The sequence below is a fragment of the Aquarana catesbeiana genome, linkage group LG01, assembly GCF_042186555.1.
Source record: "Aquarana catesbeiana isolate 2022-GZ linkage group LG01, ASM4218655v1, whole genome shotgun sequence".
Lineage (NCBI taxonomy): Eukaryota > Metazoa > Chordata > Amphibia > Anura > Ranidae > Aquarana > Aquarana catesbeiana.
The window spans coordinates 224,643,834-224,662,893 of NC_133324.1; the positions used below are offsets into that span (position 1 = coordinate 224,643,834).

At 41.7% G+C, this 19,060-nt stretch overlaps 1 protein-coding gene across 1 annotated transcript in view; it reads right to left on the minus strand.

Moving 5' to 3' along the window:
- Positions 1 to 17,857: 17,857 nt before the first annotated feature.
- CCDC60 (coiled-coil domain containing 60) overlaps positions 17,858 to 19,060 on the minus strand; it is a 339,745-nt gene continuing 338,542 nt past the window's right edge. Inside the window, exon 15 of the mRNA XM_073625478.1 lies at positions 17,858 to 18,522. Coding sequence (XP_073481579.1) covers positions 18,409 to 18,522 — 114 coding nt within the window. The 3' untranslated portion in view covers positions 17,858 to 18,408. The remainder of the gene's footprint in view (positions 18,523 to 19,060) is intronic.

Here is a 19,060-nt window from a genome sequence, read left to right on the forward strand (position 1 = left end):
GTGGCGCATAATGTAATAATAGTCGTAGAGCATAATGTAATATTAGTGGTGGAGCATAATGTAGTATTAGTGATACAGCAACTGTAATATTATTGGTGGATCATAATGTAATATCAGTGGTGGAGCAACTGTAATATTAGTGGTGGAGCATAATGTAATATTTGTAGTGGAGCATAATGTAATATTTGTGGTGGAGCAACTGTAATATTAGTGGTGGAGCGTAATGTAATATTAGTGGTGGAGCGTAATGTAATATTAGTGGTGGAGCAACTGTAATATTAGTGGTGGAGTGTAATGTAATAATAATGGTGGAGCATAATGTAATATTAGTGGTGGAGCAAAATGTAATATTAGTGGTGAAGCATAATGTAAAGTTAGTGGTGGAGCATAATGTAATATTAGTGGTGGAGCATAATTGGTGGAGCATAATGTAATATTTGTGGTGGAGCATAATGTAGTATTAGTGGTGGAGCATAATGTAATATTTGTGGTGGAGCACCTGTAATCTTAGTGGTGGAGCATAATGTAATATTAATGGTGGAAGAACTGTAATATTAGTGGTGGAGCATAATGTAATATTAGTGGTGGAGCAACTGTAAGATTAGTGGTGGAGCATAATGTAATATTAGTGGTGGAACAACTGTAATATTAATGGTGGAGCATAATGTAATAATAGTGGTGGAGCATAATGTAATATTAGTGGTGGAGCATAATGTAATATTAGTGGTTGAGCATAATGTAATATTTGTGGTGGAGCACCTGTAATCTTAGTGGTGGAGCATAATGTAATATTAATGGTGGAAGAACTGTAATATTAGTGGTGGAGCATAATGTAATATTAGTGGTGGAGCAACTGTAAGATTAGTGGTGGTGCATAATGTAATATTAGTGGTGGAACAACTGTAATATTAATGGTGGAGCATAATGTAATAATAGTGGTGGAGCATAATGTAATAATAGTGGTGGAGCATAATGTAATATTAGTGGTGGAGCATAATGTAATATTAGTGGTGGCGCATAATGTAATAATAGTCGTAGAGCATAATGTAATATTAATGGTGGAGCATAATGTAATATTAGTGGTGGAGCATAATGTAGTATTAGTGATACAGCAACTGTAATATTATTGGTGGATCATAATGTAATATTAGTGGTGGAGCATAATGTAATATTTGTAGTGGAGCAACTGTAATATTAGTGGTGGAGCGTAATGTAATATTAGTGGTGGAGCAACTGTAATATTAGTGGTGGAGTGTAATGTAATAATAGTGGTGGAGCATAATGTAATATTAGTGGTGGAGCAAAATGTAATATTAGTGGTGAAGCATAATGTAAAGTTAGTGGTGGAGCATAATGTAATATTAGTGGTGGAGCATAATTGGTGGAGCATAATGTAATATTTGTGGTGGAGCATAATGTAGTATTAGTGGTGGAGCATAATGTAATATTTGTGGTGGAGCACCTGTAATCTTAGTGGTGGAGCATAATGTAATATTAATGGTGGAAGAACTGTAATATTAGTGGTGGAGCATAATGTAATATTAGTGGTGGAGCATAGTGTAATATTTGTGGTGGAGCAACTGTAAGATTAGTGGTGGAGCATAATGTAATATTAGTGGTGGAGCAACTGTAATATTAATGGTGGAGCATAATGTAATAATAGTGGTTGGGCATAATGTAATATTAGTGGTGGACCAGAATGTAATATTTGTAGTGGAGCATAATGTAATATTTGTGGTGGAGCAACTGTAATATTAGTGGTGGAGCATAATGTAATATTAGTGGTGGAGCATAATGTAGTATTAATTGTGGAGCATAATATCATATATGTGGTGGAGCATAATGTAATATTTCTGGTGGAGCAACTGTAATATTAGTGGTGGAGCATAATGTAATATTTGTGGTGGAGCAACTGTAATATTAGTGGTGGAGCATGATGTAATATTAGTGGTGGACCAGAATGTAATATTTGTAGTGGAGCATAATGTAATATTTGAGGTGGAGCAACTGTAATATTAGTGGTTGAGCATAATGTAATAATAGTGGTGGAGCATAATGTAATATTAGTGGTGGAGCATAATATAATATTAGTGGTGGAGCATAATGTAATATTAGTGGTGGACCAGAATGTAATATTTGTAGTGGAGCATAATGTAATATTAGTGGTGGAGCAACTGTAATATTATTGATGGACCATAATGTAATATTAGTGGTGGAGCATAATGTAATATTAGTGGTAGAGCATAATGTAATATTAGTGGTGGACCAGAATGTAATATTTGTAGTGGAGCATAATGTAATATTAGTGGTGGAGCAACTGTAATATTATTGATGGACCATAATGTAATAATAGTGGTGGAGCATAATGTAATATTAGTAGTGGCGCATAATGTAATAATAGTGGTGGAGCATAATGTAATATTAGTGGTGGGGCTGGGCATAATGTAATATTTATGGTGGAGCATAATGTAATATTAGTGGTGGCGCATAATGTAATATTAGTGGTGGAGCATAATGCAATATTAGTGGTGGCGCATAATGTAATAATAGTGGTGGAGCATAATGTAATATTAGTGGTGGAGCATAATGTAATATTAGTGGTGGAGCATAATGTCATAATAGTGGTGGAACATAATGTAATATTAGTGGTGGAGCATAATGTAATATTAGTGGTGGAGCATAATGTCATAATAGTGGTGGAACATAATGTAATATTAGTGGTGGCGCATAATGTAATAATAGTGGTGGAGCATAATGTAATATTTGTGGTGGAGCATAATGTAATAATAGTGGTGGAGCATAATGTAATATTTGTGGTGGAGCATAATGTAATAATAGTGGTGGAGCATAATGTAATATCTGTGGAGCTACTATAATGCAAACTGCACTTTCATTTATGTAAAAAAAAAATCCCTGCACCAGCCCTGCAGTCCACTTTTAAGGTAGGTAGGCCAAGCTCATTTTTTTACAATGACAAATTTTTGTGCATGTCTTTACATTTTAAATTAAGGGGGGGGGGGTGAGGGCTGTCCCCTCAAAATAACTCAACACACAGCCTTTAATGTCTAAACCACTGGCAACAAAAGTTAGTACATCCCTAAGTGAAAATGTCCAAATTGGGCCCAAAGTGTCAATATTTTGAGTGGCCGCTATTATTTTCCAGCACTGCCTTAACCCTCTTGGGCATGGAGTTCACCAGAGCTTCAAAGGTTGCCACTGGAGTCCTCTTCCACTCCTCCATGATGCATAGTTGCCAACATTGGGAAAAAAAAATTCGGGACACTTTTTTTGGCTGTAGGCGGAGTCAGGCTATAATTAGGGGGCGGGGCATGCGATAGTAGGCGGGGCATAGAAAAAAGGAAAAAAGCGGCGCGCAAAGCGCGCCGCGCAAAAAAATGGGCGTGGTTTACGTGAAATAGTGGGCGTGGCTTACATGGGCGTGGCTAAATGGGGTGTGGTTAGAGTCTGAGATGAATGAGGGATGCAGAGGGAAAGGGGGGTAGAGGGATGGAGGGACAGCAGACCCAGATCCTACACCATAATAGCAATGTGTATTCCAGAGTTTAATAATCAGCAGATAAAGATACTCCAAACACCTGGTGTTAGCACTTCAATCATCCCGGCACCATGGTTGTTATAATGTCAGGATGATTGAAGCGCATTATTACTATTATTACATTGTAATATAAATAATGAAATCATTCAACTCACCATAATGCAGAATCAGTGGGACCCCTGAGCGTGTCACCTGCCACGTCACCTGCCACCAGATGCCATCAGGTTCCCCCAGCAGAGTCTGTCCTTACATAAGGTGCCCCCAGCAGAGGGGGGAGAAGGGGGTGCAGGTATGTTGGTGACACAGGGGGGAGAGGGGGGTGCAGGTATGTTGGTGACACAGGGTGGAGAGGGGGGTGCAGGTATGGTGGTGACACAGGGGGGTGCAGGTATGGTGGTGACACAGGGGGGTGCAGGTATGGTGGTGACACAGGGGGGTGCAGGTATGGTGGTGACACAGGGGGGGAGAGGGGGGTGCAGGTATGGTGGTGACACAGGGGGGGAGAGGGGGGTGCAGGTATGGTGGTGACACAGGGGGGGAGAGGGGGGTGCAGGTATGGTGGTGACACAGGGGGGGAGAGGGGGGTGCAGGTATGGTGGTGACACAGGGGGGGAGAGGGGGGTGCAGGTATGGTGGTGACACGGGGGGGGGAGAGGGGGGGTGCAGGTATGGTGGTGACACGGGGGGGAGAGGGCGGTGCAGGTATGGTGGTGACACAGGGGGGGGAGAGGGGGGTGCAGGTATGGTGGTGACACAGGGGGGGGAGAGGGGGGTGCAGGTATGGTGGTGACACAGGGGGGGGAGAGGGGGGTGCAGGTATGGTGGTGACACAGGGGGGGAGAGGGGGGTGCAGGTATGGTGGTGACACAGGGGGGGAGAGGGGGGTGCAGGTATGGTGGTGACACAGGGGGGGGGAGAGGGGGGTGCAGGTATGGTGGTGACACAGGGGGGGGGGAGAGGGGGGTGCAGGTATGGTGGTGACACAGGGGGGAGAGGGGGGTGCAGGTATGGTGGTGACACAGGGGGGGAGAGGGGGGTGCAGGTATGGTGGTGACACAGGGGGGAGGGGGGTGCAGGTATGGTGGTGACACAGGGGGGGGAGAGGGGGGTGCAGGTATGGTGGTGACACAGGGGGGAGGGGGGTGCAGGTATGGTGGTGACACAGGGGGGGAGAGGGGGGTGCAGGTATGGTGGTGACACGGGGGGGAGAGGGGGGTGCAGGTATGGTGGTGACACAGGGGGGGGAGAGGGGGGTGCAGGTATGGTGGTGACACAGGGGGGGGAGAGAGGGGTGCAGGTATGGTGGTGACACAGGGGGGGAGAGGGGGGTGCAGGTATGGTGGTGACACAGGGGGGGAGAGGGGGGTGCAGGTATGGTGGTGACACAGGGGGGGAGAGGGGGGTGCAGGTATGGTGGTGACACAGGGGGGGAGAGGGGGGTGCAGGTATGGTGGTGACACAGGGGGGGAGAGGGGGGTGCAGGTATGGTGGTGACACGGGGGGGAGAGGGGGGTGCAGGTATGGTGGTGACACAGGGGGGGAGAGGGGGGTGCAGGTATGGTGGTGACACAGGGGGGAGGGGGGTGCAGGTATGTTGGTGACACAGGGGGGAGGGGGGTGCAGGTATGTTGGTGACACAGGGGGGAGGGGGGAATCAGGTATGGTGGTGACACGGGGGGAGAGGGGTGCAGGTATGGTGGTGACATGGTGTGCAAGAGGGGAGCCAGGACCATCAATGTCCCCAGCCAGCGGAGCCCCAGTCCATCCATGCTGGACCTCAGCCTTTGAGAAGTGTACTGCAGGGAAAGCTCCAAGCCTCCCATACACTGAGTACACCCCCTCCCCCTATCTCTCTTCTCCCCCACTACACTGACAGGCCACTACTCACAGGTCAGACAACTCCTGAACAGCCAGATGAAAGCCTCCCTTCTTCCCTCCCGTCACTCCCACTATTCCTCAGAGCTCCGTTGGACACACGGGGGCGGAGGGTGATGGCAGTGGAGGCTGATCACGTCTTCCTTGTGTTCAGTGTAGAGCGGGGAGGGGTTGCCAATCCCTCCAGCCAATAGGCTTCAGTGTACAATAGAATTTTCTATTTGTACACTGAAGAGAGAAGCGGATTGGCTGCCCCTCTCCCCTGCACTGAACACAAGGGGAACTTTGTGACTGACTCGTGGAGGCAACGGCGGCCATTTTTGTGGAGCCGTTGCCGTTTTTTACAAAAACACTCACGATTTTCTTGGGACAAACCCCAAAAATTCGGGAAAACACCCGGGACAAAATTAAATCGGGACAAGGGTCCCAAAATCGGGATTGTCCCGGGAAAATCGGGACTGTTGGCAACTATGCATGATGACATCACAGAGCTGGTGGATGACCTTGCACTCCTCCACATTTAGTCTGAGGATGCCCCACAGATGCTCAATAGGGTTTAGGTCTGGAGACATGCTTGTCCAGTCTATCACCTTTACCCTCAGCTTCTTTAGCAAGGCAGTGGTCATCTTGGAGGTGTATTTGGGGTCGTTATCATGTTGGAATACTGCCCTGCGGCCCAGTTTCTGAAGGGAGCGGATCATACTCTGCTTCAGTATGTCACAGTACATATTGGCATTCATGGTTCCATCAATGAGCTGTAGTTTCCCAGTGCCAGCAGCACTCATGCAGCCCCAGACCATGACACTCCCAACACCATGCTTGACTGTAGGCAAGACACACTTGTCTTTGTACTCCTCACCTGGCTGCCACCACACACGCTTGACACCATCGGAACCAAATAAGTTTATTTTGGTCTCATCAGACCACAGGACATTCAAAAAAAATACTCAAGCGCTGCAATGAAAATAAGTGAGACACTAAATAAACGGGATAAATTATAGTGCAAAAAATGTGTTTTGACTTGGAAGAAAACCAAATAATAAAAGCTGCAAAACTAAACAAGTGTTCAGACACCTAAAATTAAAATTAGTGAAAAAATAGTTGCGCTAATATTAACCTTCCAATCAAATACAATAGTGTGTAATAAAACCTTCCAATTGCTTAGATTACAAGTGTATGTGCTCAGATCATTAAAAAAGACACAACCACTAAACTGTGAATAAGTGCTAAAAACATAACATTAAACTCCCAAAAACCATCTGTGATGGTGATTATCGTAAAAAAAACACACTAGAAAGTCCAGTAATAAAAGTAGGAAGTATATAAAAAATAAATAAAAATTTTAAATATCACAAGAAATGTCCCAATAATAAAATTGATGGCCGTTCTTGTTTATACTTCAATAGCACAGATAGGAATAATCCCCTCTACATTGGTACATAAACTCTGATCATCAAATGCTTTCAATAAAGCTGTGTAGTAAGATGTTTCCAAAGGAATATTCTTAGGTATAACCAGTATATGTAAAAAGAAGAAAAAACATCATTGGGCAATGAACTTGTACTAGAAAACCAGCAGCACTACACTGAGTGCACTCACGTAAGCCTGGATTGTTAAACAGCCTGGATGGAAGACAATCAGCCTCTTGGGGCGCGGTGGATCCTCACACCGCTCGTTACAAGCTGCTGACTAGCCACAATATCTTATGTCACTGACTCCTCCTATGCGTTGCGTCACCCGAAATGCGACTTTTTCAAGGATGGTCATGTGACGCTCGAGTCTCCATTTTATATTGGTGCCAGCGTCAGCGTTACTATGGGAACAGCGGTATCATCGAATCATCATTTTGTTCTTACATCGAGCTTGATTTTCAGACTGTATACTAACTTTATTCACAAAAAAACATTAAAAAATTAAAATTGCTAATCCGATAAATAATTAGTGATGTGTAGTTACGTTAACAAACAACATTAAACAAATTTAAACATAGGGAGGTACTAATTACTCACATACTCCCTCTAGTGGATAGTATAAATCTACTATCATTAGGTATTCCACTCGTGGGATAAGAAAGAAATGCAGGTAGAAATAATAAAAATAAAATTAAGTATTCCTCCAAAACAATCCTAGTCATTGCATGTATACTCAGCTTCCCTACATATCAAACTAGCCATAAGGCAACCATTTCAAAAAAGGGGATAATAAATAAATATACACTGCCAATACCCAAACCCCACAATATATCAATACATAAATGTAAATCTAACATAGGGGTACTCTTACATTAAAATACATTATTACATCCAAATATTCGAATATGTAAAGATTAATAAAATATTAAGACCATATTAAAATTAAAAAATACCATAAGAAAACTATATAAATATATAGATGGTAGCTATGGATCCCCCTAGTGGACATTAAATAAAAAAGCATGTAATTAAAATACTAAAAATATCCAGATTAACATAGATTATAGATATATATAAAATGAATAACTCAAACTAGTACAGTAGTAACCTTGATAAATTAAAAAAATCATCAAAATTTAAGAGGAAAGAAAACGAGAATAGTATGTTATTACAGGAAAATTTGAATGAGAAAATGTCTAATAATCTGATATAAAACAATTTAAATCAAATTCTATATTTAACCCCCTCAGCGTAAGTGTACACATCTCAAAGATCCACCTGGATTCACTCATGCTAAGTTCTCTAATTTTATTAGGTCCTCTCCAGTGTGGTGTGTACCTATCAATGGCCCAGAATTTTAAGCCAGTAGGATCTTTATTATGATGGGTTGTGAAGTGTTTAGAAACACTGTGCTTCGGAAAACCGTTCTTAATATTCTGTATATGTTCTTTAATCCGTTTCCATAGTGGGTGTTTTGTTCTTCCCACATATTGTAAGGAGCATGCACCTTGTAACACATATACAACTCCCTCAGTTCTACAAGAAATAAAATCTTTGATCTCATATTTCTTCTTTGTACTTGTTGATTCAAATATTGTACACTTTTGTCTGTTGAGGTTCGTATTTTTGCACGCAAAGCATCTTCTACATGGATAGAATCCTTTTCCCTGGAAGAAAGTTATACCTGCTGATTTCTTAGGTGGATCTGGGACATTTTTTGCTACAAGGTCTCTCAATGTGGGTACCCGTCTGTAGATAAAATGGGGTCTTTCAGGTATACTCAGGGGCGGACTGACCATTGAGCCCTTCGGGCACTGCCCGAGGGCCCTGGGCCGCTAGGGGGCCCCATCAGGGTTGCCAGCCTCAGTAAAACCAGTGACAGTATGTATAAATCTGTGTTTTTTTTACATCTGTCTGTGTATACTGTGTGCACATGTATGCGTATACTGTGTGATTGTATACTGTGTGTGTGTATACTGTGTGGCCCCATAATCTCTGATTGCCCGGGGGCCCCATGATCTCCTATTGCCCGGGGGCCCCATGAGTTATCAGTCCGCCCCTGGGTATACTATTTTGAAGCATTTAATCAGCTCTAAGTAGAGGCCAATATTTTTTTAATATTTTTTCCACCTGTTTGTGTTGTGCGCTATAATTCATTATCAGTGGAATCTCATTTTGTTGCTGATGGTTCTTTGGTTCATCTTGAATTAATTCTTCTCTTAGCATTTGCAGTACTTCCTGTATTTTATCTTCAATGAATTCCTCATTATACCCTTTCACTAAAAATTTACTACCTATCCATTTCGCTTGTTCCAGATATTCTTTACTATTTGAACAGTTTCTTCTAAGCCTAATCATCTGGCCCTTAGGGATATTTATCAACCAGGGCTCATGATGGAAACTATCCACCGATATGTAACTATTCCTTTCTACCGGTTTGATAAAGTTTTTGTACTAATGCCACCATCGACAAGCTTTATTTGCAAGTCTAGAAAATTTACAAAATCTTCATTAATTTCATACACAAGTTGGATATTTTTTTGGTTAATATTAAGTTGATCAAGAAATTCGGTTAAGCTCTCTTTGCCCCCCTCCCATATTATGATGCAATCATCAATGAACCTCCTATATAATTTCAAACTTGAACTTAATATTAACCAAAAAAATATCCAACTTGTGTATGAAATTAATGAAGAGGTTGTAAACTTTCTAGACTTGCAAATAAAGCTTGTCGATGGTGGCATTAGTACAAAAACTTTTTTCAAACCGGTAGAAAGGAATAGTTACATATCGGTGGATAGTTTCCATCATGAGCCCTGGTTGATAAATATCCCTAAGGGCCAGATGATTAGGCTTAGAAGAAACTGTTCAAATAGTAAAGAATATCTGGAACAAGCGAAATGGATAGGCAGTAAATTTTTAGTGAAAGGGTATAATGAGGAATTCATTGAAGATAAAATACAGGAAGTACTGCAAATGCCAAGAGAAGAATTAATTCAAGATAAACCAAGGAACCATCAGCAACAAAATGAGATTCCACTGATAATGAATTATAGCGCACAACACAAACAGGTGGAAAAAATATTTAAAAAATATTGGCGTATTTAGGGGTTATTTATATATTAAGCATTTGATTCAAATTTTGAATGAACTAGAATTAAAACAACAGAAATATTGGTTAGCAATGGCAGATGTCTCATCATTGTACACAATAATAGACCATGATGATGCAATTCAAGCGACTAAGTGGGCCATGGAAAAATTTGGGAATTTAATTTCTAAGCAAAGAAGGTTTATTTTAAGATGCTTAGCATTTGGGATGCAACATAACTATTTCTGGTATAACAGGAGATTACTACAGGCAATTGAATGGCATTGGAATGGGTGCAAAGTATGCACCTAGCGTAGCCAATATTTTCATGGCAAATTGGGAGGACCAAATTATTTTTGCCAATAAACCTCCAAGTTTGAAATTATATAGGAGGTTCATTTATGATTGCATCATAATATGGGAGGGGGACAAAGAGAGCTTAACCGAATTTCTTGATCAACTTAATATTAACCAAAAAAATATCCAACTTGTGTATGAAATTAATGAAGAGGTTGTAAACTTTGTAGACTTGCAAATAAAGCTTGTCGATGGTGGCATTAGTACAAAAACTTTATCAAACCGGTAGAAAGGAATAGTTACATACCGGTGGATAGTTGCCATTATGAGCCCTGGTTGATAAATATCCCTAAGGGCCAGATGATGAGGCTTAGAAGAAACTGTTCAAATAGTAAAGAATATCTGGAACAAGCGAAAAGGTATAATGAGGAATTCATTGAAGATAAAATACAGGAAGTACTGCAAATGCCAAGAGAAGATATAATTCAAGATAAACCAAGGAACCATCAGCAACAAAATGAGATTCCACTGATAATGAATTATAGCGCACAACACAAACAGGTGGAAAAAATATTAAAAAAATATTGGCCTCTACTTAGAGCTGATAAAATGCTTCAAAATAGTATACCTGAAAGACCCCATTTTATCTACAGAAGGGTACCCACATTGAGAGACCTTGTAGCAAAAAATGTCCCAGATCCACCTAAGAAATCGCAGGTATAACTTTCTTCCAGGGAAAAGGATTCTATCCATGTAGAAGATGCTTTGCGTGCAAAAATATGAACCCCAACGGACAAAAGTGTACAATATTTGACTCAACAAGTACAAAGAAGAAATATGAGATCAAAGATTTCATTTCTTGTAGAACTGAGGGAGTTGTATATCTGTTACAATGTGCATGCTCCTTACAATATGTGGGAAGAACAAAACGCCCACTGTGGAAACGGATTAAAGAACATATACAGAATATTAAGAACGGTTTTCCGAAGCGCAGTGTTTCTAAATTTTTTTTATGTTTTTTGTGAATAAAGTTAGTATGCAGTCTGAAAATCAAGCCCGATGTAAGAACAAAATGATGATTCGATGATACTGCTGTTCCCATAGTAACGCTGATGCTGGCACCAATATAAAATGGAGACTCGAGCGTCACATGACCATCCTTGAAAAAGTCACGTGTCGGGTGACGCAACGCGTAGGAGGAGTCAGTGACGTAAGATATTGTGGCTAGTCAGCAGCTTGTAACGAGCGGTGTGAGGATCCACCGCGCCCCAAGCAGCTGATTGTCTTCCATCCAGGCTGTTTAACAATCCAGGCTTACGTGAGTGCACTCAGTGTAGTGCTGCTGGTTTTCTAGTACAAGTTCATTCATTGTCTTCAGCAAACTATTTATGGGCATTCTTGTGCATCATCTTTAGAAGAGGCTTCCTTCTGGGACGACAGCCATGCAGTGCAATTTGATGCAGTGTGCAGCATATGGTCTGAGCACTGACAGGCTGACCCCCCACCCCTTCAACCTCTGCAGCAATGCTGGCAGCACTTATATGTCTATTTCCCAAAGACAACCTCTGGATTAGACGCTGAGCATGTGCACTCAACTTCTTTGGTCGACCATGGCAAGGCCTGTTCTGAGTGGAACCTGTCCTGTTAAACTGCTGTATGGTCTTGGCCACCGTGCTGCAGCTCAGTTTCAGGGTCTTCGCAATCTTCTTATAGCCTAGGCCATCTTTATGTAGAGCAACAATTCTTTTTTTCAGATCCTCAGAGAGTTCTTTGCCATGAGGTACCATGTTCAACTTTCAGTGACCAGTATGAGAGAGTGAAAGCAATAACACCAAATTTAATACACCTGCTCCGCATTCACACCTGAAAAATGAAAAAGGGCATTTTGGAGGCAAGACTCAGGCAGGTCCGGACTGGGAATAAAAACTAGCCCTGGAAATAATTTCATACCTGCCCCATAGCATTATTTTTTTTATCATACATACAGCCATAGTCATGACTATGTGGGTTATATGCCACCTATAGGTGAATGGACACTGGCAGATCAGTAAAACAGGAAGTCCTCCCCTATATAACCCCTTCTACAAAGGAAGAACCTCAGTTTTTTCGCCAGTGTCTGTAAGGTAGTGGTCAGTGATACATGTGCTCTTGGAGCATACTTGGAGGTCTGGAAGGTTCTACTGAGAATCAAGGACTTCAATCGGATCCATTAGAAAAAGCTGTCTGCCAAAATGGATGGTACCCGAGCCTCATTGGAAGGAGAGAAGATTCCTCGAGGTTTGCCTGTAATACAGCCTTATGGCGCTGGACCCTGCGTAATGGAACCCTGTGCAGTGTTTGTTCTGACAAAGGTGCTTTCCTGCAGGGTCCAGGGGAGTGGACCCCACATTAGGGGGGGACCCAGTCCCTGAAGATCTTTTATGACAAAGCCTGCCATGATGGGTAAGATTGGACTCCTGCAGCAGGAATAGTAAGTCTGCATTTTTTGCAGTTTCTCTTAAAAAAAAAAAAAAAAAAGACTGACTGTCTGGTCTTCTCTAAGTAGCCCCTAGGGGCAGTGTGCTGTTTCATGCTCTGTGTACTTCTTTGGAGTATGGGCTGCCATTTCTCCTCCAGCCAATAGAGGGTGCAAGGGCCTATTTCTATATAGGCAGGAAGTGGAGGGGTATTTGAATGGCACTGATTAAGTTTGTGTAATGCCCCGTACACACGGTCGGACTTTGTTCGGACATTCCGACAACAAAATCCTAGAATTTTTTCCGACGGATGTTGGCTCAAACTTGTCTTGCATACACACGGTCACACAAAGTTGTCGGAAAATCCGATCGTTCTAAACGCGGTGACGTAAAACACGTACGTCGGGACTATAAACGGGGCAGTGGCCAATAGCGTTCATCTCTTTATTTATTCTGAGCATGCGTGGCACTTTGTTCGTCGGATTTGTGTACACATGATCGGAATTTCCGTCAACGGATTTTGTTGTCGGAAAATTTTATCTCCTGCTCTCCAACTTTGTGTGTCGGAAAATCCGATGGAAAATGTCCAATGGAGCCCACACACGGTTGGAATTTCCGACAACACGCTCCGATCGGACATTTTCCATCGGAAAATCCGACCGTGTGTACGGGGCAGAAGTGTCGAAATAAACACCAGGAAAAAAAGTTGAGAGTCCCCCACCCACTCTTCGCTAATTTTTTTAAGTTTTAAGATTTACCTAAATCAGCTGTCAAATGAAAATCCTCAGCACCTCTTCTGGTAATGGAGCTGACCAGTATTGTTGACATCTTGCCATTTTGTGACACACTTTTGTGTCCACATCAATATACAGTGACCTTCCCACGTGTACACTTCTAGCTGTTAATATCACAATGTTATGTATAATTATGTATTTGCACTTCCTCTTTCTGAGCGTCTGGCATTAAAAACCTGGAAGGAGGATGTGGACAGAAAGTCTTAGCCACATGTCCTGTATATGCTGCTAAATCTAGGCCAGAAGGAATGCAAGTATTCCTATGTTCTAATAGTTTAACTGCAGCTGTCCATAGCTTCTTCAGTGGGTATCTTTTTAGTGAAATCTTTGTGACAGAGTATTTCTGTCCTATTGCTATCTGCTTGCCGACTGGCTCACACAGATATACATCAGCAGAATGGCACGGGTGCGCAAAACCACGTACTTGTACGTCACTCCTTCATCGGTGGCCAGTGGGTGCTCCCCACGCCGTCCACGCCACACACTGCGGGAGCATGCCCACAGGTCCCGCTGACTTTTTATAGTACTGATCACTGTATAAATGTCAATGGTCCCAAAATAGTGTCAAAAGTGTCCGATCTGACTGCCGCATTGTCGTAGTCATGATAAAAATCGCAGATCGCCGCCATTACTAATAAAAAAAAATTAATGATAAAAATGCCATAAATCTATCCCCTATTTTGTAGAGGCAATAACTTTTGTGCAAACCAATCAATATACGCTTATTACGATTTTTTTTTTACCAAGAATACATATTGGCCTAAACTGAGGAAGACATTTGTTTTTTTATATATTTTTGGGGGATATTTATAATAGCAAAAAGTAAAAAATATTGCTCTTTTTTCAAAATTTTCGCTCTTTTTTTGTTTATAGCGCAAAAAATAAAAACCACAGAAGTGAACAAATACCACTAAAAGAAAGCTCTATTTGTGGGGAAAAAAAGGATGTCAATTTTGTTTGGATACAATGTCGCATGACCGCTCAATTGCTAGTTAAAATGAAGCAGTGCCATATCGCAAAAAAGGGCTTGGTCAGGAAGTGGGCAAATCCTTCCGGGGCTGAAGTGGTTATTATTATCTCACAGGCACAGTACCAGATAGCTAAGTCTGTGCTGCAGTATCTATGTAGTGGTCACATTCCAGTATATTAGTAGGTGAACCTGTTTATTGCAATATTGTATATATATATGGCTCTTGTTATTTTAGTTAACCCTGTCCCTTCTGGTCTGGGATTCCATAACTAGTTTTAGCTCGATAACTAGCATAGGCTAGAGCCAGGTTAAGCATCTGACTGCCACTTCTGTTAGTTAGAGGTCTGGGTGCAAGACAGATTAGAAACTACTAGGGACTAAGAGGCAGAGTACAAAGGTGACTCTGAGTTTCAGTGCCACACCCCAGTTTCTGCTGGTGAGAAACTGCGTTCCAGGCTGGTTGGACAACAGATGGAGGCTCTTCCTATCACAAATGATCTTGTCTTTAACTCTCTTATACAAACACAGGTGCAACATCATAATCATCCTCAGAGGCCCCTGCAACTGAACTTTGCTGCAACATTTATCTGGAGGTATTGGTATTAACAACTATAATTGGGTATATGTGTACAATTCCACCAGGATTCACGTGGGGTCCTTTGCTGATAATACCTGTTTGTACATTGGATATACAGTATATACTATTATTAATATTTTCCTTTTTTAAAGCTTGTGCTATTTCCATGATGGTGTGCATCTAAATACTTATGGTTATTGTTATATGCAGGTTGCAGTAACTCCTCTGCTCCCAATTGCAACATACTTTGATTAGATTACTTGTTAATTTTCCAGGAAGGCAATCCCCTGTGTTCACATAGGCCCTATCCTGGGTGAAGGCACTCCCGACTTTATTATCAAACCCACTCTTCTACTTGGTGAAGGTTCTTGTTCTCTTATTTACCTAGAGATTTAGCACAATATCCTGTTTAGAGAGGACCATTTCTCATATACCCTTAAAAAGCGCTGAACAGATTCCAGAATTGCTCTTTACATATAGTAATGCGGAGTGTAGAAGTTACTAAGAGAGGAAGGCAGCAACAAAAACATAGCCTCGAACCTTTCCCCACTCCAAAAAATGTTTTTGTCTGTGTCCTCATTGAAGAAAATTCCTATTAGTTTGCATACCTGTAGGCAGGTGCAGTCTATATTCTCTTCTGCAGGTAACAATGCAGATGGGGGGGAAGTCGAGAGGAACTTAGTTCCTCTATGGTTTCCCTGGTCACAGCTAGGCAGCTATCTGACTGGATGCTGGCAGCCATATTTGGTGAGGGCAGAGTCTGCTCAAGGCCCTGGCTTCCTGCTTTTGGCACACATTTTGCATGTGGCTAGAGTAGAGACAGGTTACCCATCTGACAGGGAAAATGTTTAGCATCAGGGAGACACGCCATCCTACCTGGGAGTAGGACCAGCCAGGCCACATTCCACCCCTTGAGACAGATGCTGTTAGCACACCTGAGGCCTACTTCTCGCTGTTACCTGCTGTGGGTGCTCCCGGTCGGTTGCCTTCCCGCCGAGCCTGTTCTGTATTGCCGAACTTCAGTTATAATACATTCCCGTTTCTCTGTACTGGGTCTCTGAGTGTTTTCTTCCTTCGCACCGCGCTGCACCTACTTACATACCTCCTAACTGTCCCTCATTTGGAGGAACCATCCCTCTTTGGATCTAGATCCCTTTTTCTCTCCTTGCTCTTTTATTGTCCCTCTTTTAGTTCTGATGTTTAGACCTCTATAAAATAGTTTACTATTTTACTAACTGCTAGAAACAATGACCACTATTCCCTACTTATACTGCTAGACCTTTCTGCTGCCTTTGATATCACTGACCACCTGCTTCTTCTCAAAAAAAAAAAAAACTCCACTCCCTTGGCCTCCAAGACTCTGCTCTTTCCTGATTCTTCCCTACTTATCACAGTGTTCCTTCGGTGTTGCCTACAACTCTCTTCGGACCCCTTTTCTTCTCTATCTACATATCCTCCCTTGGTTCCTTGGAACTCCTACAGCTTTCAATACCATCTCTATCTGATGTGCAGATTGAAAAAATTTGTTTAGTTTAGATTCGTTCTGTTACTAATTTTGTTTTGTTGCATTCGTTACATTTGGATGATTTGTTTTTTGGAATTCATTTACTTTAGTTTAGTTTCTTTTTGTTTATTTGTTTTCTAACGGATTCAAAGTTTTTGGAAGTATGAGCATTCAAATCAATTTGAAAATATCGATCTGAATTTTGTGTGAAGAATAGTTGGTTAAGGAGCGGGCCGGCAAGTCTTCCACCACGTCCTTAACAATCATAACTCATCTGCTGTCAGCGGGATTCCCACTGTCAGCACAATATAAACAAAACAAATGCTAATTTAAAAAAAAAAGTGTGCAGGTGATCCACTCTTTTGTTTATTTACGATCTGCACTGAGAACTGTGAGTCAGCAGGTGCCTAGCGATGCTAAACAAAGGGGTGGGGTCACTGTTACCGAAGGGCCTGGTAAGGATTGGGGGGCCATATGCAGTTTTTTTAATTTTAATGGCCGCAATTGTTTTTTTTAACATTCTGCTGTCAGCGGGGAATCCCAATCTGATCAACATCCCACCTGATCCTGTCCGCTAGAAATAGACGGATGAGATTGGATGACGGTTGGATGAATACAGGCAGTCCATTTCCATCTGACAGCAAATGCTTACCTGCTCTGTGCAATGGTATTGCACCAAGCGGCCCCGATCCTCCTCTTCTGTGGTCCCATGCCAATGCTCTTTGCTCCTCCTCCCTTCCAAGTGCCCCAGTAGTAAGCCACTTGCCATGGGGGCACTCATGCAGGCTTGATCCCAAGTCAGGCTGTGTGCATTTATTGACACACACAGTGCGACTTTGCCCCACTCCCCATTCCCTCCTCACATGATTTAATTGACAGCAGCAGTAGCCAATGGCTCCCGCTGCTGCATCAGTCCAGGCACAGTGCTGGATTGAGATTGAGCTCAGGTAAATATTTTGTGGAGGGCTGGGGGAGAGCTGAACATGAAAGGTTTTCTACCATAATGAAGAGAATGCATTAAGATAAAAAAAACCTTCATCCTTTACAACCACTTTAACCTGCCCTTCCAACCACAAGCTCAAAAGGTGGTACATACAAAACCCAAACAGTGAAATTCTGTATTTACCATTATACAATTAAAAACTTTATAATATATATATATATCACATTACCCCTTACAGATTTGTAATGAAAATTTGGAGTAATTGGGTTGTAGAAATGGGTTACAGGCAAGGAGAGGGTTTACAATATATAAATCATATATTAGTTAAACATAAATACATACTCTCTAGACTCTAAAACATGGTCCGCAGATATTTAATCAAAATACTTTTTGCTTTATTGGAAATATTTACAATGCATAAAAAAGCGTGATTTGCATGCAAATAAGAATAGGGACAGGAATGGGCAAAATGGACAATCTATAGATAAAACAAAGCAATACTATAATAGATAAATGATCTGTGGATTAATATGTTTAAAGTTAGAGTAGTATTTACCATGTTTGACACTTTAAGTATATATGCTGCAATCTTACAATTTTGAATTAGAGAGGGTCCATGTAAACTGATTCGATTGCTTTATTTTGTATGTTTGCTTGGATAAATGTCTGCATTGCTTGTTGTTGTACGATTCCACAAATACTTAAGACTAAAACAAAAGAATTACCAAGATTGAATGTTTTGAAAAAAAATTCTGCTATCCAGTGATAAATTTCATAGAAGTCTTATTTTATAGCTGACAATGATGATATATATGATAATGTAAATATATATAAACCATAGGTCATTCAGTGCTGCTGGTGAAAAATAAGGAAGATAACAAGTAGTTTTGTATTCTTTGACTATGACTAACGTATTATTCAGCCTTGAAGTGGTCATCTATGTGGAGGTGCACTCTGGACTCTATGGGATGGCGAAGAAGCCAGTCTTGCCTGGAGCCAAGCTGTGTAATCCTCTAATGGCATCTGCACTAGATGCTCCCTTACAAACTGCAAAACAAGAAAGCACATTGGGTAAATAATAAGTAATGTGAGGATACTGAACTATGCCTGTTTAACATAGTGTCAAAATCCTATGTTGAGATATCTAATACATTTTACTTGTTTTAGTAATTTCAGTTAGCAGCAATATTTATTCATAATACATGAATTTCAATGCATTTAATTCTTCCCATCTGCACCAAATATCATCCAAATATCATGTTATGAATACCCAAGCAGAGGTAGCTCTTTAATTAGGCAAATTAAGTGATCGCCTAAGGCCTCACACTCACAGGGGCCTCACGGCCGCCTAATTTGCCTGTGATCAATCACCAGGGTGGCATTCTACTATCTCCGGCGCTGCCCTGTGCTTTCTGATCATCACTGTTACTTTTGAATACTGAAACCCGGCTTCTGCAGAAGTGACAGCACAATTCTCCAGCTGGTGCAATGTACAGGAGGCGGGGAGGGGTCTGACATCGCTAGTGCCAGGCATCCATCCAGACGCTACACTTGCAAGTTGCTGGTGCCCGCAGCATATCTCACG